Below are 24,585 nucleotides of genomic sequence, written 5' to 3'. Positions count from 1 at the left end.
TATCAAAATACATATAGGAAACAAATGCCTGTTTCCTTGTTCTGATCTCAATGCTGTACAAAATCCCTCTTTAAGAGGGATTAGCATTCCTTTTATTAACAAGACTTTTCTATCTAATTGAACACCTATAGCTGGTCATAAAACTTCTCTATCTCATACTCATATGCTTACAATACTTTTAAGTGATGCTCCAATTTCAGCATTATTAAGGTAGAGATACACTTTTAATGCGGCCAATGGCCATCTCCAACAAAAGATAGAGATATAAACATATTCAAGCACATTGATACATTTTATTGATGAACCAAGTAAAATTACGGATACATTTCCACATACAATTAAACAATGGAATATTAATCCCCCAAACTCGGACGTTTAAAAATTTGGAAAAGCCAGCATAACAATTGCATGGCTTCTGATCCAAATTATGCACTGGTACACATCGCATTAACTAAACACAAGGGCATGCATGAAAGCAGGCCATTCCACTATGAAATTATTTAATTACTTAACCATACTTTTTGATCAAGAAGAATACTCGATCTTAAACCCACCAATGGTGATAGGCGAGTTCGAAACCCTAGGCACCAACGTCACCAGCACACTGCTATCATCCTCCACACCCAAATCCTCCAACAAGTCCGTGATCCCCAGTTTTAAGTTCGTCTTTTTCTTCGTCCCAGTCTTCTGGTTATGCGGCACGTGCACAAAACTCCCAGCAAACTCGGATTTGTCCTTCCTACTGAGCGACTCAGCATCATCATTAATAAACACATCGAACTTCACCGCCTCGTTGCTCTCGAACTCGATGTCCTTGATGATCAGCACCTCCTCCTCGTCGATCTTCTCCTTCTTGGTCCTCTTCCGCGGCTTCGGCCTCGCCACCTCCACCGTCGTCTTCGAATCAAACGTGGCCGGGAACTTTGTCGTCAGCTGGGTAGCCGCCACCTTGGCTTTTGTCTTGCTCTTTGGCTTACGAGCGGTTGGCTTGGTGAACAGCCACGGAACACTAACAGGCTCGTAAGTATAACGAAGATCTTTCTCAGGTTTGAGGCTGTCCCGAACTTTACAGCTCACAAGCTCGGCGTTTTCATCGTAGAACAGAAACTCAGCGTCAAGCCAATCAGTGTCGGTGGGGTCCTTGCGCTTGCCTCCGAGGGTTTTCCAAACGTTCCACATGCGGTCCACGTTGCAATGGTGGGCGTAAAACAGCGGATCCCGACCGGCGGAGTAGAAGTTACCCATGTCTTCGTGGTGGGTCTGGTTCGGGTCACCGCACCAGAGATGGATGTTATTATGAGGACTGTTCTCAATGGTGCCGGCGTAAGTCCCTGTTGTTGTGTCTCCTGCCCTGTACTCATGGCCGAAAAATAGATGGGGAGTTTTGGCACCGGAAACCATTTGCCGGTACATGATGGCTAGATTCTCATCTATTCTTGTCTGGTCGTCCACGTCATCATCGGTTCCACCGTAGCTGAGATCCACCAGCACGGGGGGCTGGTGGTCGGCGTTTCGGTACTGATCATAGAGTGGGGAAGTTGTATCTGTGTAAATGTCGGGAATTGGAAAACCTGCACAACGGACAAGTATATTATGACATATTGTACACATACATCTTGAATATAATGCAGTTAGATTTTATCTAATCATTTGCTAGCTACATCATGGCCAAAGATATATGTTTATATACGTTGTTTGTCAAAAAACAAAAAATAATAAAAAAAGGGTGGTCCATTAAAGAAACATATTTATGTTGTGAAATTTTAGCTCTGCAGCACAAATTATTAACATACCGTCAGGAGAGTCCCAATTCCAGTATGGGAGAGCGAAAGTTGGGTCATCAATGAGCTTGCCAAGGATTCTCTCGTAGAAATACAAGTACATGCGGTGGAAAGGAAAGAAAAGCCAGGAGAAGTGGATTTGGATGTCAATGTCCGGAAACCCTACTTGTGGATAAGCACCATTGCAGTAGGCACAGTGAACTTTAGCTTGTTGAACCATGCTACGCGGGTCGTCTTCGGGTAAGGCACGCATGAGGGCTTGAGCTTTCTTGAACTTGGCCAAGTACTCGTCCGTGACCAAATGGGCGGCAGGCCTCGTCCGCAGTGGGATAGACCGATCCGGAGTGAAGGTTTTGATCTTTGTGGAGACCGGTGGACAGCATTCCACAGTTTCACCTCCGGTGGTGATTTCGGCCGGCTTACATTTGGTTAGGTCCGGTGGAGCCAGCGGGTTGGCAAAGGCCAACGGCTTTGGGGCGAGGGTGGTGGCCCCGTAGAGGCCGCCCAGGCCAATTAGGACATTTCTCCTGTCCAATTTTCCCAACAAATTAGAAGATTGTTGTTGATCTTGCTCATTATTATAATTAGGGTTTGTGGCTTTGCAAGAGATTGATGATCTACGTGCAATGTAGTGCTTGCTTTTTCCAGAGAAGGAAAGTTGGGATTTGTTTGGGAGGAAGGCAGAGAAGGAATTGGTGGAGATGATCAGAGAAGAGTAAGTGCCCATGGTGGTGGTGGTAGCAGTAGCGGGAGAGGATGCAGAAGCCATATGGTTTTGCTTGTGTCAATTGTTTGACGTGTTTGCTCATGTTTATAATGGCCAAAATGTTAAGGATAATAATCCAATGGTTTTATAAGCTGCCACTTGTCAATAGATCAGTGAGTTTGTTTTAATAGATAGTTATGAGATTACTTGGTTAATAATTTGGGAGTTTTAAGCGGTACTGTTTACTTTAACGAAAAACCACATTTTTACACTAAAATGTCAAACTTGGTACTATTCATTTTACCCTTTATTTTGTCCTTATCGTTAAAACTCAAAGTTCTCAAACCTTTTTCATTAGTTTTCCTTAATAATTTTCTATAACTATATATAGTATATAAGGGAGACTGAACCATTGTATTGTGAATCATCATTAATCACTCATTTTTCTCCCAAAGCTAAGCGCTCTCTCTATTTCGTTATGTATATCTCTCTCTCTCTCTCTCTCTCTCTCTCTCTCTCTCTCTCTCGAAATTTTTAATTGTGACGGGAATACAGATAGTACACCACTTGTTTTTATGCAAGTGGTGGAAAATTTTAATTTTTAAGTTGTTAACCTTTTAACACACATAACCCACCATTTATATAGGGACATGTGGTATACCACTTCGTGTGACAGTCACACTGAATAATCTCTCCTCTCTATCTCTTCTCTGTAATTCTGGTTAGGTTTACATGGTACCTTTGCCGGTATAGCTAATTGCTCGGTAAAATTCTTCGATCTTGGTTGCTTCCGCTCTCAATCTCTGATCTTTGATCTTGAATCGTTTTCTTCTTGATTCTTGGAGATCTTTCTCTTCTCCAATCTTCATCTTCTCGGTATAGCTAAACCACTATACAAAGACTGAAGATGTTAAAATAAATAAATAAACTAATTAATTAAAAAAAAAAAACCAACTATTGATTTGATTGTTCGCCTGAGTATGATATGCAGCTGGCAATATTCTTGCCTTGGTAAAGGTAGAGCTTTTCCTCTTTATATCTATCCGAATGTTCTTATCCATTTTCACCTTGCTACTTAGACTAATTGCTCATTTTATTTTATCTTCTATGGACTGCTCAGTAAGAGAACTTTGAGTATCATTGGTAAGTTGTGATAGAAAATAGAAGCATCATAATTTTTGTGAAGACAAACAGAAAGAAAATAGATTATGGGCACGATCATGGTCTCAAGAATATCAGTGTTCGTTCGAATTGGAATATCTGCAGCATTACTATTGTTATGAAAAAAGTATTAAGTATGACAAAACTTGATTGTCTGGATTAATTAAGTATCGACACCAAGGTTACGTTGACCCATTACCCTTTTGTGCTGTAGTTATTAGGTACCAATCTCACAATTTGCATTCGAATCCACAGAGAGATTTTTAAGTGGTTTTGGTCTAGTGTTTAATCCTGCGTGGAATTTTAGAAATATGCCCTAGCTATCCCGATTATGTAATTCACATCTGTGAGCAAGGCAGAGGGTATTCATGGCATATTCAAGGTACGTAGAAGTAATGAGCTTTTATTTTGAGAGAATTAGATATGGAAAGAAATGATCGAAATAAGAATTCATTTTTTACTTTCAAGTTGAGCACAATATTTTTTATACATTTTTTACTTCTACTTTTGATACATCATACAGTGGATTATCCGATTCTAACACTAAACGAACCCAATGGGCAGGTATACTCCGTGATTTTTTCTACACCCGAGGGATGGCCAGAGGGCTCGTTTTAGCCCTCTGGCCATCTAAGATTTCCCAAGATATTAATATTTTAATGAACAATACAGGGTCATATTTGCCTCCATCTCCAACCAAGGGCCAAAGGGCCAGAGGGCTTGTTTTAGCCCTGTCACAAAAAATCGTCTCCAACCGAGGGCCAAAGGGCCATAGGGCCAGACATAATTTATTATTTAAAAACTACAACTAAAATGTTGTTTAAGTTTCATGTTGTATAATTTTTATGTTGGTTAATGTTATTTAATGTTGTTTCATATTGTTTAATGTTGTTTACTTAATTTAATTTAATGTTGTATAATGACTTAGGAAGTTATAGGAAAAAAAAAGAATTTAAAAAAAATATGAAACAAATTTTGTGAAATAGAAGTTATAGGAAAAAAATGGAATTAAAAAATATATATGAAACAAATTTTGTGAAATAGAAGTTATAGGAAAAAAATGGAATTTAAAAAACAATATGAAATAAATTTTGTGAAATAGAAGTTATAGGAAAAAAATGGAATTTAAAAAAAATATGAAATAAATTTTGTGAAATAGAAGTTATAGGAAAAAAAAATATGAAACAAATTTTGTGAAATAGAAGTTATAGGAAAAAAATGGAATTTAAAAAAAATATGAAATAAATTTTGTGAAATAGAAGTTATAGGAAAAAAAAATATGAAACAAATTTTGTGAAATAGAAGTTATAGGAAAAAAATGGAATTTAAAAAAAATCTGAACCAAATTTTGTGAAATAGAAGTTATAGGAAAAAATAGAAGTTGTATGAAAATTTTTGTAAATAAAAAAAAAATAATAATAATGTAAAAAAAAAAATCAAATCAAATGTAACGGCTAGTAGCCGTTTCATTTGATTTTTTTTTTAAATCCTGTCGGTTATAATCGACAGGAATAACAAAACTATAAAAAAAAATAGCCAGCCCTTTGGCCCTTTGGCCCTTTGAAATTCCGTGGGGCCCTCCCAGATTCTCGAGCCCTCTGGCCTAGCCCTCGGTTGGAGACGGTTTTAGGGCTATTTTTTGCCATCTGGCCCTCTTAACCATTCGGTTGGAGATGACCTTATATACTTCACTCCTTTATGAAGTTTAGAAAAATATCTTATACAAAATTAAAATTTAATTTTAGTCTCTAGACTCTATTTAATGTCATATGCATTCAAGGTCTTTTTTTTTTTTTTTAAGTTATAGTTTTATGGTGTCAATGAATTAAACTTTATAAAAATATTGTAAATTTTAATACTCATTTGAATTCAAATGAATTAGCTTTTATTTATTGATATTTTGCATCACCAATTTATGGTAAGTATCTTATATAAGAAAATATTTTGGTAGAGACTTTCCGGTACATTTTATGTTTTTGCGTATTTTCTTATGTGCCACTAATTTATTACAATATATTTGGGTACGGACATTTCGGTACACTAGTTTAGTATAATTTGTATAGGTGCGGACATTTTGGTATACTAATTTAGTATAATATATTTAGGTATAGACATTTCAGTATACTAGTTTAGTATAATATGTTTAGATACAAACTTTTCGATATACTTATGTTTTTGCATATTTTCTTATGTGTCACTAATTCATTATAATATTTTTAGGTACGGACATTTCAATAAAATATATTACGGTACGGATGTTTAATTACACTAATTAGAAGAAGCTAGACAAACTAATAAATTAAAATGTGTATAATAATAAATTTAAAATTAATATGAAGACATTAAATAAGATATCCATCAAATATTGAAACATAAATATAATATAAATTTGAATTAAGTACATATTAAGGGACTAAAATCAATGTGTAATCTAATGCCAGATTTTTATTAAATTTTAATATTCTTTAAGAATTAAAGTTCAAAAACTTCTTTTAAAAATTATTAATACTAAAGGGAGGGGGAGATTCGAAATTGTTTCATTAAGGGAGGAGATACTAAATCACATGCAATTATAGTCTAAATATATCATTTTCAAACATTTTTCTAAAGTATTTGATCCACTCTGATACGCAGACCAGCTGGTCGTCACAAGGATGAAGAATGGTGGTAGTTAGTAACTATCAGGTGAAGGACCACAGAACAATCCAGGACACTTTTGTCAGTCGAAATAGTTGAGTTGAGGGTTTTGCTGGTACTTAATTTAAAATAAGTCAACAATCTTGTATTATTGTGGCTAATAACAAATTAATTACAAGTAATTATGTCTTACTAGAGAGATTTTTCAGTGTGATCGTCACACGGGATGACACATCACGTGTTATTACATAAATAGTAGAATATGTGTATCAAAAAGTTAATAACTTAAAAAATATAATTTTTTACTACTTACATAAAAACACGTGATGTACCATCCGTGTTCTATCACAATTAAAATTTCTTGTGTTACTGGCTCAGTGAATTAGTAACTCGACAATATTCTCGTACAGTATCTTATTCCTTTTCCGCGTTGGCGCTTTCACCAGTACCACTCTCACCTTTATCTGTACGTTTTGGACACACCATATAAACGGTAAAAGGAAAAGACTTCTCTTCGCTGTCGTTTTATCATGAAAGCCTGGCAGGGTTGTACTAGTATGAACCCAATCACTTCGATGTCTAGCTCATCTGCAGAATCTAACATGTGGTTTAATGTCGACATTTCGTTCATCATTTCGTGTTTTTTTTTTTTTTCTAGAAATATGGTTACGTTAAAATTGAGTAACGTTACTCTTAACATAATTTTACACCGAAATTTACTACGATTTTAAGTGGCCTATGAGTTGGACTTGCCTAATTAAGTTTTCAAATTTCATATATTTTTAATTGAAAATCTAAATCTAAATTAAATTGATTGCCTTTTTTTTGGGTTTTCTTCTCCCACTCTATATCCGTTCATATCTCGAGCTGATCCTCGCGGCCCCAATCCCACCCCTCATTACCCTTTAATTATTCCCTTTCCCATCTCCACTCTCACACAGTCACACTCCACCCAAACTCTAATGACAAAAATTGAAAAAAAAAACAAAAAACAAAAAGCCTAGAACCATGGATTTTCATCTCTTGTGATTTTTCATTTTTTTTTTGCCGACAATTTTGTTTTCAAATATTTGTTGTTTTTATCATGCAAAACGCATTGAAAGCCAATGTTGCTGATCATGTTTACGATGAGAAACACTTTATAGCAACTTTAAAAGCATGCTTGTTCAAAGACATAAGCTATAATCAAACCAAACAGAAAAATTAAATCTATTTCTAACAACAGCAACCATAATTTCCTACCAAAAATAACACATCTCAACATATATGTCAGGAAATGATTCATAGTGCATCATATCATTCATATGTGAATGAACAAAAACCAGACATATAATGTATTTTAGAGGGATAAAAAAACTGAGTATTTGATTCACAGGGTCAGCACAACAACAAATAATAGGGCAATGAAAAAAAGGGGGCAAATTGCATACAGTTTGATTTCTGCAGAGAACCTATAACACTGAAAGACCAACACAACACGAAGAAAAAGGGAAATGAAGAGGAAGTGGTATTATCAGACAAGGAAGAAAGCAACACAAAATATTTTTTTTGTCCCAATTTAATAATTTAAAAACAAATCTTGCACTCCCAACTAAAAGTTGAATAACCGAACTAGAACCAGACAGAAAACAAAGCAGAAAAAGCAGGTTTCTAAGCAGCACTAGTAAAAAAAACACTTTGCGCGATGCAAGTCCTTCATCGCGCAAAGTCAAAAAACCGTTGCGCAAACATTAGTGCAACGAACCTTCATCGCGCGCCAACCGTTGCGGCAAGGCAGTGACAGAAAGGTTTGCACGACGAAGAAGTAACCTGTGTCGCACAAACCTACTTTGTGCGATGTATGTTACGTCTTCGTCGCGTAAACTTACTTTGCGCGACGCAGCCCTACGTCGCGCAAGATATATGTTACTTCTTCATTGCGCAAACCCTTTTTTTTTTGCAAAATTTTTTTTATTTACTTTTTAATAAATATTATAATTAAATTCTAAACAATAATTAATAAACCAAGAAAAAGTATTTAATTATAAAATATATGAAAATGTACATACAAGATGTCCAAATAAAAAAGAAAAATCTACAACAAGTAGTCTTCTAGGTTTGATGCTTAATGTTTTCTTCTATTACAAACTCTCTCCAGGTAAGATTAATTGGTTAAACTGAATTATCAATTAAAAAGTACTTTTATTGATAATTTCAGGGTGTAACACGATCATCGGCATGCCATGCATGAGTTCATTTAGCTTTAAACTCATGCAATCGAGAACATATTCCTGGCCCATGATGACCTTGCCCCCCTCTTCTGCAAATTTTTCTGGATCTTCCAGTTCCTCCAAATGCAAACTTATCGAAGATTTCTCATGTGTTGTAAATTCATATCAGCAAAACAAATCAAAGTGACTATCATAGCTGCTCTAGTTGGGCAACAAAAATACTTGTGAAAAGAATACTTGTTCCAAAAAATTATAGGAACAAAGCAAAGGAGGCTGACATATTTTTCCTGCCTTTCGTCATGTCGGACATCTGTAAGTAATAAGAAAAAGGAAAATAAAAAAGTTAGAAGATAGGTTACAGCTTTCAGTGAGAAACTTAAGGAAGTAAATAGCTTTCAATGAAGGTTCAGAAAAAGATATGTCCATGAGCAACGTTGCTAAATTACAAAATTTGAAAAATTAAAACAAATTGGCATTCAATTGATAGATTGAAGACATATTTAGTAGATCCATCCCCAACAAGCGAAAGAAAGCCATATTTTTTTCGCAAAAAAGGCCCAGCGATTCAAAATCTGATCCACAGCACCAACCATCACAACAGATCTCAAAATGGTGGCCTATTGATGAAAGTGAATGTTAGACATTGCTCCTTAAATAAGCATGCCAACATACAAGAAGGAAAGGAAATAACTCTACCTCAGGCAATTCACTTAAAACAGTTTTCTCTGCAGCAGCTTTAGTCCTTAGGAATTTGGAGGGAGACGAGGAAGATGCCCCCAAGCAAGAAACTTGAATAAATCTCATGATAACCCCATGTTCTTTGGAAATCAGCATAAATATAGAGATTAAAAACAAGACCGATATGTGTCTAACAACAAAACCTGAATAAATGACATCCAACTTTTATATCTCCACCAATTGGATATTGAACATAATTTCAGATCCCGAAAGACACTTCTATCTATCTTGAAAGAAAAGTCCAATTGCAAGCAAGCTAAATAGCTGCATCGCAGACTGCAACTTGTGTGTAGAAGTGTATGATATACACCAAACTATCGTAACTGTGGCAAAATAATCTTAATAAACACTTTTTTACTATTTTTGTTAAGGATGATGCTTTGGGAACCAACTTTTAAGAGAAGTAGATGGCAGTAGGATCAGAAGCAGCACGGGAACGAAAATAATGTCATGAATGTCAATGCAGGATACCTACCGTTGCCAGTTGTTGCACCATGGAATGATTCACTTCCTCAAAGCTAAAGTTTCTTGTCTTCTAGAGGTATAATTTGACGGTCGTTGGTGATCGGGGGACGGTGGTGTTGTTGTGTGCAGAAGAAGGGGGAGAAAGAGGATACAGGCGGGGGAAAGGAAGGTGGCTGAGGACAAGGAGAGTTTGAGAGAGAGTGGAGAGAGAGAGAGGCGTTAAGTAGAGTAAAAGTAAATGTAAAGGATAAAAAAAAATATTTATTTAAATATATTAAATTAGAGGGCACAAAACCCTTTTATTGTTTGTTTGTAAATTAATAAAATAATATCTATCTCTGACATTAAAAGAACACATGCAAGCTGGAAACAAAATTTTGTGTTCAAACTTTAGTAGGCACAAATACACAACATAAACTAATGTGCTTTTTAGTTAGAGGGCACAATTGAGATATTTGGGTGTTCAATGGACCCTATAAAGCACAATCATGTATTTGTGCTCAATGAAAATGAGAAGGGCACAAATCAATTGTGTTCTTAGCCCATTTTTCTTGTAGTGATAATATCTAATTAAATGTAAAAGTTAACTATGATTAGTGTTTAGACATGTGGCACGACTCTATACGAGATAACACTACACCATGGTTAGAGGATATGAGAAAAACGAACTTAAGTATATTTTGTTTCCCAGATATTAATAGTAGTTTGTCCCCAGCTGTCTAGATTACTCAGGACCAGCCGGTCGTTTCATATTTCTCCAGGTTGGAAATTACCTATTTGTGATTCAACAATTTAACAACTCCTATTTCCTGCATTTCCTTAAAAAAGAGGAGTACGTACTGCATGCACTGCAGTACCACCGTGTCTTGAAAGTGTACTAAATGTACTTCAACGGGGTAATATTGGCATTGTACCGCATAAATCTGACTACTAAAACCCTAATCAGCTTAATTTGCATACACACATCGCCATTCCTTTAATGTATCATCTCTCTCCTCTTCATGGCCGTTGGCCTCCTCAATCTTCTGCTACTTTTGCTCTGTGGTTCTATTTCTAATTGATTCACTGTCTCCCTTATTTAACACATGATGAAGTATTTCCACGATATCCTAGCTAATTAGTATTTCTCAGTAATCTTATGTAGGAATGCTGTGATTATTAACAAGAGCTAGCTAGGATGGAAATAGAACTGACTAGCCTACCTCAAATTGCATTTCATAAGGGAAATGATTTATTTTTCTTTTCATGTTTATTTGTGGCGTTTGGATCAAATCAAATAAATGAGAACAAAGGATCAATGTTAAACAGGGATGCAAAAGGAAAAAATTGGCATACATAAATCATGCCAACGTTGCAGGTTTGTATGTTCTATTCCGTATGTAGTTCCAAGAGAAAATCTTAACAGTGATGCAGTGTCATGATAAATTGCTGAGCTTATGTTCTCGAGGAAGCTCAACTGCTCAAGGAAGTAATTTGTCAATCTTACAGTTTATGTTTGGAACTATAAGTTTGATAAATTGGCTTAATCTGACTGGTGTATTTCTCTTTAATCCAAGCTTCCGGGCTTGAATAGCATATAATACGGTTCGTGGTGATCATGATTCAGCATATAATACAAGCATACATATGGAAAATTTACTCTACACATACAGGTACACAGTTCATTTATTTTTGGGTTCTTTAGAGAAAGGTCTTTGAAACTCCTATTTTCCAAATAAAAACCTACCTAATAGTAAATATTCAAATAAAACCCAAAATTCAAATAGACTACCATGTAGACAAATATGTAACCAATTATTACAACATATTTACAACTTATGCCACAAAACCCCTATTATGTCAATAAATATTATTACTCACCCTAATTATGATTAGCAATTAACCCCATATGGAAAATTTTCCTTTCTTGTATCATAAATATTAGTAACATGCATGTGTGTGTGTATATATATATATACTAATTTATCCATATTCATAAACAATTATGGGCACATTTTTCATATGAAAAAAGAAAATCCTTTGTATAATCAGTTATTTTCGATCAAATAATATTGTTTGATAAAAAAAAAAAACCAATTAATATTCTTTATGTTGTAGGTAAATTATTTTACATAGAGTATTCAATACATTAGACATTTTTTATTTGTTATTATATATGCGTGTTAAAAATAATTTATCTATATATATATGTAAAATATAAGTAAATTAATTTTGAATCAAATAGAATTTATTTTGTAGGTAAATTAAAATAGTAGTTACATTATTTTGGTCAAGTTAAATAGTGCCTAAATTATTTTGTAAAAACAAAACCAAGACAAATTATCGCCATTAAAATGAAATAGTAGATACATTATTTTTTTATCTGATTAAACAATAGGTAAATTATATTGTAGGTACATTATGTTGGTAAAAAAAAAAAGGAAAATTGAAAGTAGTAGATATATTATTTTTAACCAAATTTCCTTTATTTGTAGGTGAATTATTTGCATGCATTATATATATATTGGGCACATTTTATTCCTAATATATATTTGTGCAATGATTCACCTATATTATTATATAAAATATAGATAAATTTCTGTTGAATCAAATAACATTTCTTTAACTTTATAAGTAAATTATTTTGCATGTATTATTATTGGACAAATTTTATAGTGCCCTTTCAGATTTTCATTTGGGGTAAGAAAATGACAAGATTAAATTAAAATTGTCAAATTTTATGCAAATTTGAAAGACAATTACGAAATCTTAAGGAAAGTATAACATTAGTGATTTTTTTTTTCCAGAAGCATTAACATACAATTTGTTATGATATATTAATATGCACTGATTTTAAACATTAATGCATTTTTTTTCATTAATCCCTCCCTTCAAATATACATATAATTTAATGTATATTAAAACTGTAATTAGGGGTGTTTTAGGCATCTAAAATATGCAAAATGTGTAAAGGAAAATATAATTAATGAATTTGGTTATGTGGAGCCTAGTCATTGGGTTTTATTCAGGTAAAAAGACTATGTCAGGTTTTATGTAAAGAAACTTGAATTTCAAAGGCTAAAGTCATATTTTCCGTTTATTTTTTGATAACATTGTAACATCCCTACATACATATATGTTGTTAAAAGAAATTTTCACTCAAGCATACCTAGTTAAGATTAAATTCTACTCCAAGTGAAATAGGTAATATGCATTTATAGTGATGCGCATAGGCTTTTATGGTACCAACAATCAAGATAAGAGATTAGGAGCAAAGAAATAAAAAATTGAAGCATATTGCTATAATTATTTGCTTTAGTAATGGCCTTTTATCCATTTCCCAACCTCTAGTTGTACCAAACCAGCAATCCATAAATTAAAGGTGCAGCGCCTCATTTGGGATAAACTGTGAACTCTTCATTGTGGCATAGTGGATTAGGTCAACCCTCAATCATCCAATACTTTGTCAACAATATTGCTTTGAAGAGTTCACAATGCACCCTTGTTTCAAACTCATTGCCACAATCTCATGCTTGGCTGCTGCAATTAACGATCGATGGATGTTCGGTATAATTAAGAGTTGAGATCAGTGGTTGGGATTGTAACTTGTACGTGTAAGTGACGGAGGGGTTCAGTTAGGCTGAGTTGTTAGAGAGAGTTGAGATTGTAATGAATGTTAATGTAATTATTAATCTGCAAAATAAATACAAACTTGATCTTCTTCTCTTTGTAAGCAGTTCAATCTTGTTAATGAAAATTCAGTTTTATTGCTCCTCGCTATATCTCTCTTAATACCAGCTAATGTAAACTTATTCAACAATGTTATTTTTACCATATGTTTACCATCTCTCTAATACGATGGGACGCACTTAAGGTGTTCATACCATCTTAGGTGAAATTTGATGTGCCACATCATTTGAAAAAGAGTAACATTATGAGAGAAAGACTCAGAGATATAAACATATTCAAACACATTGACCTTAAATTTTATTGATGAACCAAATACAATTACGTACGAATTTCCACATGCAAGTAAGCACAGTGGAATATTAATTAAACAAACTCGTACGACGTGTTTGGAAAAGCCAGGAAATACAATTGCATGGCTTCCGATCCAAATCACTGGTACACATCACATTAATAACACAAGGACAACGCATGCATGCATGCATGAACGTAGGCCATGATTCTGGAAACACATTAACATACCGACATTATTTAATTAATTAATCAGGTGCCGGGATACTTAATTAAACGATCAAGAAGAATACTCGATCTTAAACCCACCAACGGTGATTGGGGAGTTGGAAACCCTAGGTACCAACGTCACCAGCACACTGCTATCATCCTCCACACCCAAATCCTCCAATAAGTCCGTGATCCCCAGTTTCAGATTCGTCTTCGTCTTCGTACGAGTCTTCTGGTTATGCGGCACGTGCACAAAACTACCGGCAAATTCTGACTTGTCCTTTCGACTCAGCGACTCAGCATCGTCATTAATAAACACATCGAACTTCACAGCCTCGTTGCTTTCAAACTCGATATCCTTGATGATCAGCACCTCCTCCTCGTTGCTCTTCTCCTTCTTGGTCCTTTTCCTCGGCTTTGGCCTCGCTACCTCCACTGTCGTCTTCGAGTCAAACGTTGCAGGGAACTTGGTTGTCAGTTGAGTAGCCAACACCTTGGCTTTGGTTATGTTCCTCGGCTTACGAGCGGTTGGCTTCGAGAACAGCCACGGAACACTAACAGGCTCGTAAGTATAGCGAAGATCTTTCGCAGGATGGATGCTGTCCCGAACCTTACAGCTCACAAGCTCGGCGTTTTCGTCGTAGAACAGAAACTCAGCATCGAGCCAATCGGAGTCGGTAGGGTCCTTGCGCTTGCCTCCGAGGGTTTTCCAAATGTTCCACATGCGGTCCACGTTGCAATGGTGGGCGTAAAACAGAGGATCCCGACCGGCGGAGTAGAAGTTGCCCATGTCCTCCTTGTTGGGCTGGTTCGGGTCACCGCACCAAAGATGGATGTTATTGTGAGGATTGTTCTCAATGGTGCCAGCGTATTTCCCTGTCGTTGTTTCTCCTGCCCTGTATTCGTGGCCGAAAAATAGATCCGGTGTTTTGGCACCGGAAACCATTTGCCGGTACATGATGGCTAGATTCTCATCTATTCTTGTCTGGTCGTCCACGTCATCATCGGTTCCACCGTAGCTGAGGTCCACCAGCACAGGGGGCTGGTGTCCGGCGTGACGGTACTGATCGTAAAGTGGGGAGGTGGTGTCAGTATAAATGTCGGGAATTGGAAAGCCTGCACATCGGTCAAGTGTATTGTGATAAATTGTACATCAGCAAGTATTTTGAATATAATGCATTTTAATTTTATCTAATAATTTCCTACATTATGTTCACCAATATATATGTTTATGTTGTTTGTTATAAAGAAACGTATGTTGTAAACAATTTATCTCTGCACCGAACATTAATAAAGTAACAACATTAACATTTTAAGTTCATGACAACATAAACATACCATCGGGAGAGTCCCAATTCCAGTATGGGAGAGCAAAAGTTGGGTCATCAATGAGCTTGCCAAGGATTCTCTCGTAGAAATACAAGTACATGCGGTGGAAGGGAAAGAAAAGCCAGGAGAAATGGACTTGGATGTCAATGTCCGGAAACCCTACTTGTGGATAAGCACCATTGCAGTAAGCACAGTGAACTTTGGCTTGTTGAACCATGCTACGCGGGTCGTCTTCGGGTAAGGCACGCATGAGGGCTTGAGCTTTCTTGAACTTGGCCAAGTACTCGTCCGTGACCAGATGGGCGGCAGGCCTCGTCCGCAGTGGGATAGACTGGTCCGGAGTGAAGGTTTTGATCTTTGTGGAGACCGGTGGACAGCATGCCACAGTTTCACCTCCGGTGGTGATTTCGGCCAGTGTGCACTTGGTTAGGTCAGGTGGGGCCAGCGGGGTGGCGAAGGCCAATGGTTTCTGGGCAAGGGTGGTGGCACCGTAGAGGCCGCCGAGGCCAATTAGGACATTTCTCCTGTCCAACTTTCCCAACAAATTAGATGATTGCTCTGGTTGGTTCTGTTTCTCATTATTATTAGGGTTTGTGGCTTTGCATGAGATTGATGATCTACGGGAAATGTAGTGCTTGCTTTTTCCAGAGAAGGAAAGTTGGGATTTGTTTGGGAGGAACGCGGAGTAGGAATTGGTGGAGATAATCAGAGAAGAGTAAGTGCCCATTGTGGTGGTAGAACCAGTGGGAGATGGTGCAGTAGCCATGGCTTTGCTGGTGTGCAGCTCTGAACTGTTAGCTCCTGTTTTATAACGGGTAACTGTGGGTCCAAAGTCTGCAAAATTAGATTATTTTTATATTTATTATTTTTTAAAAAGGAGTCATGGTTGGGAGATCAGGTTTTTGGATTCTGTATCGTATCATCTCCTACTTAAAATTAATAGAGCTGACATCTATTATACCATCTCCAAAGTGAGCATAATTTTTCTTTAAAATGAACTGACAAGGTACTTAATTAAATAAAGACATCAAATTAAGAAGAGCAATGAAGTCCAAATATTTTCATACATCAAATTAAGAAGAGTTTTCATGATCAATTCATCCAACTCATTACATAAAAAATAATCCTCAAGAAATTAAAAAATTCGAATACAAATGTCATATAGATCTGAAGGTAGACTAAAGTTTATGTATATAAAGCTTTTTCGATCAGCCACCCACTTGTCACCACGACTTCTTTTATAAACAGCAAGTCAAAGAAACTCATGATATTTTATTAATATTTTTTAATGCAAAGGATGTTCTTATCTACACTAAGGATTTCAACCGTAGTTTGAGTAAGTGTTATATATAATCTCAGTTTGATACCTATAATACTTGTATTCCATTAGTGAGAGTTTAATATGTTAGTATAACACTCATGAATATAGTATATTAAACCAAGTTTGATATATTGGGCTCATGAGTTTAATATTTTTATATCACACTCATTTTTTAGCTCATTGTAGGAGTATGATTCTTATATGAGTTCGATATATTAGTTTCACACTCACTTTTTTCCAACCTACTGTAAAAAGCCTAATAAGACATGTGAGAGTTTAAACATAGAATGAAGTTGGTTGAAAGAAAAACCTAACCACCATGTCAATCCAATTACACAAACAAATATATTCTAGGAAAACTCGATATTAGTCCATTTTTGTTAGCCACAATTAGGGTCTAGTCCAATTACATTTTATTATTGAATTAGGTTCCATGACTGTGATTTCACGTCACATCCAAGCATTCTTCCTTGGAGATAGCAGAGTGGTACCAGTGTGGCCTTCCTAATATTAATCGTTTAATGAAATTATGACCCAATAATATTCATTTCTATTGGACCAATTCATACAGTTATTCATCAGGTAGGTCTATAACAGTACTGCAACTACATGCATGCATGCATGCATATGAATGATCATTATTTCTATGTGTGAATAGCATTACTATTAACAAAGGATCTTGTTTGTATAATTACTTGCATGTAAAGAGTCAACATTCATCAGTAGATGATGATATGGTATTATCTAACTATACATGTTATAATCTAAACCGTATGTTTACTTTATGATCATTTGAAATCCATCACTAACAATAAGAAGTTTTTTTCTTTCTCTGAATTGTTAATTATAAATGCCGAAGAATTCCTTGTATTTTTTTTTTCTTCCAAACAATTTGATTACTTGCTATGTTAAATATGTAATGTTTATGGGTTACCCCAAAGTCCTTTGGATGCGTCAATGTTTGTCATAAAAGACATGTTTTCTATTTCTCTATTCTTTGCGCAATTATGTTTGCCGTATTAAAACATCTCACCGTTACTGTTGTTTAAAAAAAAGTAACAAATTAATATGGCAACTTGATTGAAACAGAACAAGGAAAATTTATACACGATTTTGGTGAGGTCAATAGGACTATAAGTCCGCTCGAAATAGTTCGAGCTCATAAAGAGTCTTGTTTGTGTTTTGCTTGTTGAAGCTCGGCTCGTAAAAGAATCAAGCCAAGTTAGTTCAACTCGATTAAGAACACAAGCCAAGCTTAAATAATAGTATGTTTGGCTCGTAAAGTTCGTGAACAACTCAAATTTTTTTACGAAACAGCTCGAAGTAAGCTTGACCTCGGCTTAGATCATTTAACTAATATATAACTCTTGTTCAATACATATTTGAAGGTCCAAATCCCACTAATTTAATTAACAAAACAAAAATAAAAATAAAAAAACTAAAAAGGATATTTTATAAGGAAACTAATGAAAATGACTTGAAAATTTTGAGTTTTAACGACAACGACAAAATAAAGGGTAAGGTGAATAGTACAAGGATTGACTTTTTAGTGTAAAAATGTAGTTTTTCGTTAAAATGAACATTACCGCGGAAGTTTTTCGTTAAAGTTCCCTATTTTATACCCTAGAAAAGGATTAGTTAATGGGCTTTTCTATCAATAAAAATAGTAAAATAAGAGTTCAAAAAAGGTAATGTTAACTAGAGAGATTAATTGTAAATAAAATTTACAAACTAAACGATCTGTCATTAATAGAAATGAGTACGTCTATCAATGTTTAGCTAATAATCTAATCCTCAATTTTCATGTTATTTAGCTTATAAAATTTTATTTATAAATTTAGTCTGACTAGGCTGCCAAAAAACCATAGCTCATACTGTCAAAGTTTTATTTGCCGTATTGACCAAAAAAACAAGTTTTATTTGCCGAATTGTTGATTGTTCTTGTGCTATAGTATCTACTTCAAAACTTTTTAAGTTTGACTTTTGACAAATTTTAGTTTGACTGTTTTTACGACATTACGTCCTCTGTATTCTTTTACATCGAAAGACCCTATAGGAGTGATGGTTTAGCTTTTCATTGGGTTTCAGCCATCAAAAAAGAAAGAAAAAAAAAGTTTTATGTTTTCTATCTTAAAGCAGTGTGTTTGAAAATTCTGTGTTGCTTTGTTTAATTATATTTCATATATTATTTTTACATGCATTGGTAAGTTGCAAAAAAAAAAAAAAAAAAAAATTACAACCGAAGCAACTTATGATAAGAAATTGTTCGAAACAGTTTGATCAGTATCAGACTCGAAATTTTTAAGCAAGCTCGAGCTCGGCTCGTATAAGAAGCAAGTCAAGCCTAGATCGAGCTCAAAAAAAATAATTAAACAAGACGAGCTTAAGCACAATAATATTTAGTTGGACTCGGCTCATTTATAGCTCTAGAGATCAGTCTAACCATACACGTCATAAGCAAAAATTAACACACTTAAGGAAGCTTGTGCATTTGCATCAAACCTCTTTGTAGTTGCAGCTGTGCTAGACCTAGAGCTATTAGGTTACAAAAAAGCGTTTTGTACAAGTTAATTATAATAATTAAATACATCTTAACGACCTAAAGTGGTTTTAATCTTCTTAACCTCGTTTCGTTGTCTTGTATTTAGCTTGAATATGATAAACCATAGTATTGAATAAATGTTGATGAAGAAATGGGTATTCACTTGTATTTTTTATCTAAGTGAAGGTAGAAGATAGAAATTTAACGTTTATAAGAGATAAAGCTGAAAATTTAACTAAGAGTACCATAAACAATTCAATCCTTTGTTTCGCGACAAATCAAGTTGATTTGTTAAATTTGTTGCAAAAACCTAATTTTGTCAGTCTTTTTCCCTTATATTTCTGTACTTGCTATATTAATAATCTAAGCACTCATTCGTACTAACAAGGATATATGCAACTCTAACATGGTTTTAGATAAAACAAAAATGAGAGGAGGGACACTTAGGAATTTTGTAAATACTTTAACAAAGATTAATACCAAAAGTTTCAAATAAAAAGGGTGAGAGGGGTACCAGCTGCTCTTTGGACCTGTGCTCCATCCGCCCTAGACACTCGTCGAGTATATTGAATCATCCAATCAAGTTAATTTTTAACAATAATTGTTAGAGACCTTAATCCGGTAGTTAATGTTAATGAAAGTTGTGATTCACATATTGTTGATAATGAATCTCTCATTGACAAGAGAAATGACATCACACATGCTTATAAGTATTTGAGCTACTTTTCATCTTGCTAATTGGTTTTTCGGTAAAACCTTAACTTGTTTCATGATATCATAGAGTAAGGTTGTCCCACGTTTAAAGCCCATTAGTCACACATACTCCATGTCACTTGAGTTGTGTTATCCATACGTTAGACATGAAAATTTGTCAACGTGTTAGACTTGAAAATTCATCACACATGAGGGGCGTGTGCTGAAAATGAATTAATCTCACATTGATGAGAGAATAGACCTTGCATGTACTTATAAGTAGTTGAAATACTATTCATATTGCCAATTAATTTTATGATGAAACCTCATCTTTTTTCCCGATCAGAATTATTTATAGAAGATATGGTAAGGTATGGAGTCATCAATATCATCTCCATCAACTCGAAGCGATAACCCCGTATGCGGTATAATCTTTAATCTAGTATGTGAAGCCTGCAAGTCATAAGTGCTGGGCTGACCAACTATGCAGCATTTATTTATCCATGCTGGACTGGATTAGGCTATTAGGTAAAGTCATAAGTATCATGGGTCTCACCTTTCGTATAATATTAATTGCCGCTTTATTTATTTTATTTCTGTACAATTTTTTATTTCATTTTTTTTCTCGAATACGACGACTGGACTCAGACTAATTTATACAATAATTTTTTTTTTTTTGAGGATACAAAATGATGTTTGCAGTGTTCCTCGGGTATATGCGTGATGGTAATTTACCGTGACTTTAAGTGTATCAAAATATTAATAACGTAGATGAAGGTGACAAAATTATTTCTTTAAATCATACTAGTTCATTTCACATTGCACAAGATAAAATGTAAAAATTACAAATTTTCCAATATTTATGATTTTATAGAAACAATATTTAACTCCTTACATATTACGTCATTTCATTTAATCCTTAAATTATAATTTGAGACACATGCGAAAATCATTCATTAAAACGACTGAAGTAACAGTTGTTGCAAAGTATGGATGAGGAAGTGCCGATATCAGCATTCAAGTGGGAAGATCACACCAACATGTGGAAGGTAGAACCGTAGAAGTCTCCATTATAGCATTTAAATTGTGACGATAGGATGGGAAACCAGTCACGTTGGCAACAATTTAAGACCATTCCATTTTCACGTATAGATTTGGATGAGAAGAGGAGAAGAGAGCCTGAGAAAAGAAAAGAAAGTGTCTTGATTTATCATTTACAACTACCTAGTTTAATTAAAATTGGAAAATGTTACTCACACACTCAATTTTATCTCTTACACATATTTATTAAATTATTTATCATTGATCTTTTTCAATTCATTTGATGACGTTGAAATATCCCACATCGACTGTATCTCTAAAAAAAAAAAAGAGTTTAAATATCCTAACACTACTCCAACAATACCGAGGTTTTTTGTGATAAAACTCCACACTTGGTAGATTGTACATGTAGTAATTTCCAAGTTGAAGACAACACCAGTGTTATTGGAAGTGAGTCTTTGGCCCGTTTATCTGATAATTCTACATAGTATCAGAGCGAGGAAGCGGGCTCGTACTATATTGCCACGTGATGGGTGGGTCCTCTTAGCCACTAGCGATGATGGTGGGTCCCTTGACCTCACATGTAGGGTGAGTACCCTTTGGCTCCACGTGGCTACCGATGTGTGGATCTCCTATGTGTGACGCACTACTTGGGTCATACGTGAGAGGGCGTGTTTAAATATCCTACGTCGACCCTATCTTTGATAAAAGAAGAGTTTAAATATCTAACCCCACTCCTACTAATACCGAGGCCTTTGTGATAAAACCTCACACTCGACGGATTGTGCAAGTGGTAATTACCAAGTTGGGGACAATATCGGTATTGTTGGAAGTAGGCATTTGACCCGTCTCTTTGATAATTCTACAGATTCAATGGCTCAAAATTAATAAGGTTGTGTGAAAGTAAAATGGGCGTCTTGATATCACTACCCTATCTTATGTATTCTATACCCTATATCTATGGTAGCTAATTTTTTGTGTTAGCCATGTACGAATCGTGGATATTGTTATTTAAACATTCAATAATTTGAACAATAAGTCCATAATTTAACGGCTAAATAGTGATTAAATTATCACAAACTCTCTTTCATTATTCTATGAAAACATAGCCCTCTTATATTTTGCAATGCCTTCAATCATCTAAAGGTAGTTAAGCGATGAATTATCTTGGTGGTTAGGGTTTTCTCCTTAATTCATTGTGCTCCTTTTTATGCAGCTAGCATTGGATCCACGTGGTTTAACATTGACGTTTCATTTGAGCTAAATATGTTTTACACCATCAACGTTTTGGATCAGTTTTAAAATCAGCCATGAAGTTTTAATTTTGGCCCAATACACCATATCCTTCTGAAAAATTTCAAATTTATACCCTTTGTTAGGATGATTGTATGTTCGATTATTAACAATCAAAGCATGACTTGTCCTCCAAAGTTCCAAACCCACTAACCAAAATACAAAAAACAACTCGAGGACATTTTAGGTTAACTCCGCACTTTCAAGTCATTAGTTAATAGCGGTTTGACCTATCAAAAAGTATAAATTGAGTAAATATCAAAATATTCGGGTGTAATTTAAAAAAAAAAAAAATATTAGAACCTGACCCATTTTAAAATTGACTCCATACCAAACCATCTCTGGGTGCAAAGCTTCTCGGCCTTTTCCTTGCTCAGTGATCAAATTGGTGCTCTGTTGATTAAAGAAAAAATGGTAATCTTGGTCAGGCCCGTTTGATCCAAATTACCGGGCTAGCCCAATCTGCTCTGATAACAATGTTGGGTTGGGCCTGCACAAGAATGAATTTTTTTGTAGTAAATGATTTATTTTGGACGATGAGAAATGATAATAGGGGAATGCTATCCATAATTCCACACGCCTTTTTAACATCTCTCACTCAACTCGTTAATTTTTGTCATTTTAATTTTCTTTAATTCATTTAATCCAACAGTCGAAAATTAGAAAGGTGTGTGAGAAGTAAAAAAGAATATATGAATATCACACTCTATAATAATATTTATTTTAATACCAATGTAAATCATTTCTGATGTGAGAGGGGCTATTCACACATTTATTTTTATCTCTCACACACTCATATCAACTTTCAATTGTTGGAGTCGTTGAATCGGATATATTGAAAAAGATTAATGACAAAATTAACAAAGGGTGTGAGTGAGAGTGGATAACGCTACCTTCTGAGTTCTGATATTTGTTGTTAATTAGCAAAAGAGAACAGAAATACAGAATTCATTAAGAATCGAAAATACAATGCAAGCAACTAATTAAATACATAAAAACATAATAAAACTTAGTTTAAGTGCTTTTTTATTTTTGCAAGTCTGCATTGTTTTGCACGGGAAATCATCTCAGCACACCCGCATATCTCTCTGCGCACCCTTACTTCAGAAACTCGATCTTGATCTGACGGACGGTAACGGGCCGTTTGATATACTTAGGCACCAAGGTAACCTTAATGCTGTCGTCGCCGTCAGCGCCCAAGTCCTCCAGCAAGTCCGTTATCCCAAGGCGGAGGCTCGTCCTCACCTCCTTCCGCTTGTGCGGCAAATACACGAAGCTCCCGGCGAACTCGGCCTTGTCGGGTCGACTCAGCGCGTCCTCGTCATCGTTCACGTGAACGTCGAACTTCACGGTGTCGTCCGCTACGAACTCGATCCCCTGAATCGCCAGCACCTCCTCTTCCGCTTCCTTTTCCGCCTTGGTCCTAGACTTCTTTGGCCGCGGCACGATCACGCTGATAACCGAGTCCAGAGTGATCGGTAACTCACTGAGTTCGACGACCCTGTTTGGAGTAGTCTCGGCGGCCGCCGATTCGCCAGAATTCCCTGTGATTTCGCTCATCTTTGATCCGCCGTATATTCCTAGCCCTCCGATGAGAAGGTCTCGCCTTGCAAATTGTGGGTTGTTCGACGACGCTTTGTATGCAAAGCAAGGATTGGGATTTCGAAGGAAGGAAATTTGGGAGTGGGTTTTGGAGATGGGGGAGATTGAAGAAGTGGGTCGGCTAGGAATTGGTGTGGAATGCAGGGGCAGTGAGAAAGAAGCCATGGATGATAGCTCGGTTTTATTAGTTAATTGTCTTCGCCGACCAAGTGTTTGTAGAAATGTTTGACTACTTGATGTCGGTATTAGATAGAAAACAGATTTACTTAAAATGGCATCTTTGGCCTCTCGTCACGAAAATGTTAATTAATTGAATACTTTGCTCTGCTACTAAGTTATGTCGGGATTGGGGTTTATATAAACTGCAGATGTTTTAAAAATAATTCATTGGAACTTTGCGTGCACATAATGTAGTGAAATTATACGTTTATTTGTGCATATGTATGTATATTGATTTTCAACTTTCTATGTTCGTGAAATTATTCATACTTATAAGATGCACAAATCATAAACATAAGAAGTAAGTCAATCATGTTATTATAATCATTTATTCTTGTGAAATCCATAAATTATAAGCAACTAAAATCAACATCTTTATGAGGGGGCTAATTCTGACTATTTACATGGAACTTGTAAGTTTATAATGGTTGAAATCACTCCAATAATACGCACATGTGCGACTGATCCTACCACTTATTCGTAATTAAATTTTTATGTATGGAATGAAATAATCTCTTGTTTTGTGGCGAGTGGCAACTTCTGAACCACTTATTTGTTGCTTTTAGGTTTCTAGCTCTCTCATTTTGTTATTGAGTGTGAGCGAGAACACTCACCAAATACCACAGCAGGAAGCAACGTAAGCCTTCACCGCCACCTTTTTCTAGGCTTAACAACTTTGG

The 24,585-nt window shown here is 35.4% G+C and overlaps 3 protein-coding genes across 3 annotated transcripts; all 3 read right to left on the bottom strand.

Annotated features, from left to right (window-relative positions):
- Positions 1–265: 265 nt before the first annotated feature.
- LOC126622464 (polyphenol oxidase latent form, chloroplastic) lies at positions 266–2,582 on the bottom strand. Its single transcript, XM_050291255.1, has 2 exons — positions 1,794–2,582; positions 266–1,571 (listed from the first exon to the last, which is right to left on the bottom strand). The coding sequence occupies exons 1-2, from the start codon at positions 2,548–2,550 to the stop codon at positions 526–528; spliced, it is 1,803 nt and encodes a 600-aa protein (XP_050147212.1). The 5' UTR covers positions 2,551–2,582; the 3' UTR covers positions 266–525.
- Positions 2,583–13,633: 11,051 nt separating this feature from the next.
- Positions 13,634–15,972, bottom strand: LOC126622465 (polyphenol oxidase latent form, chloroplastic-like). The gene is made up of 2 exons (XM_050291256.1): positions 15,204–15,972; positions 13,634–14,981 (listed from the first exon to the last, which is right to left on the bottom strand). Exons 1-2 carry the CDS (start codon positions 15,958–15,960, stop codon positions 13,936–13,938), a joined length of 1,803 nt encoding a protein of 600 aa, XP_050147213.1. The 5' UTR covers positions 15,961–15,972; the 3' UTR covers positions 13,634–13,935.
- A 7,043-nt stretch (positions 15,973–23,015) lies between these two features.
- On the bottom strand, positions 23,016–24,024 carry LOC126622466 (polyphenol oxidase, chloroplastic-like). Its single transcript, XM_050291257.1, has one exon. It carries the CDS (start codon positions 23,849–23,851, stop codon positions 23,183–23,185), a length of 669 nt encoding a protein of 222 aa, XP_050147214.1. The 5' UTR covers positions 23,852–24,024; the 3' UTR covers positions 23,016–23,182.
- Positions 24,025–24,585: the final 561 nt, after the last annotated feature.

This window comes from Malus sylvestris, chromosome 5, assembly GCF_916048215.2.
Source record: "Malus sylvestris chromosome 5, drMalSylv7.2, whole genome shotgun sequence".
In the NCBI taxonomy this organism is placed as follows: domain Eukaryota; kingdom Viridiplantae; phylum Streptophyta; class Magnoliopsida; order Rosales; family Rosaceae; genus Malus; species Malus sylvestris.
This window is presented reverse-complemented; position numbering and strand designations above follow the sequence as displayed.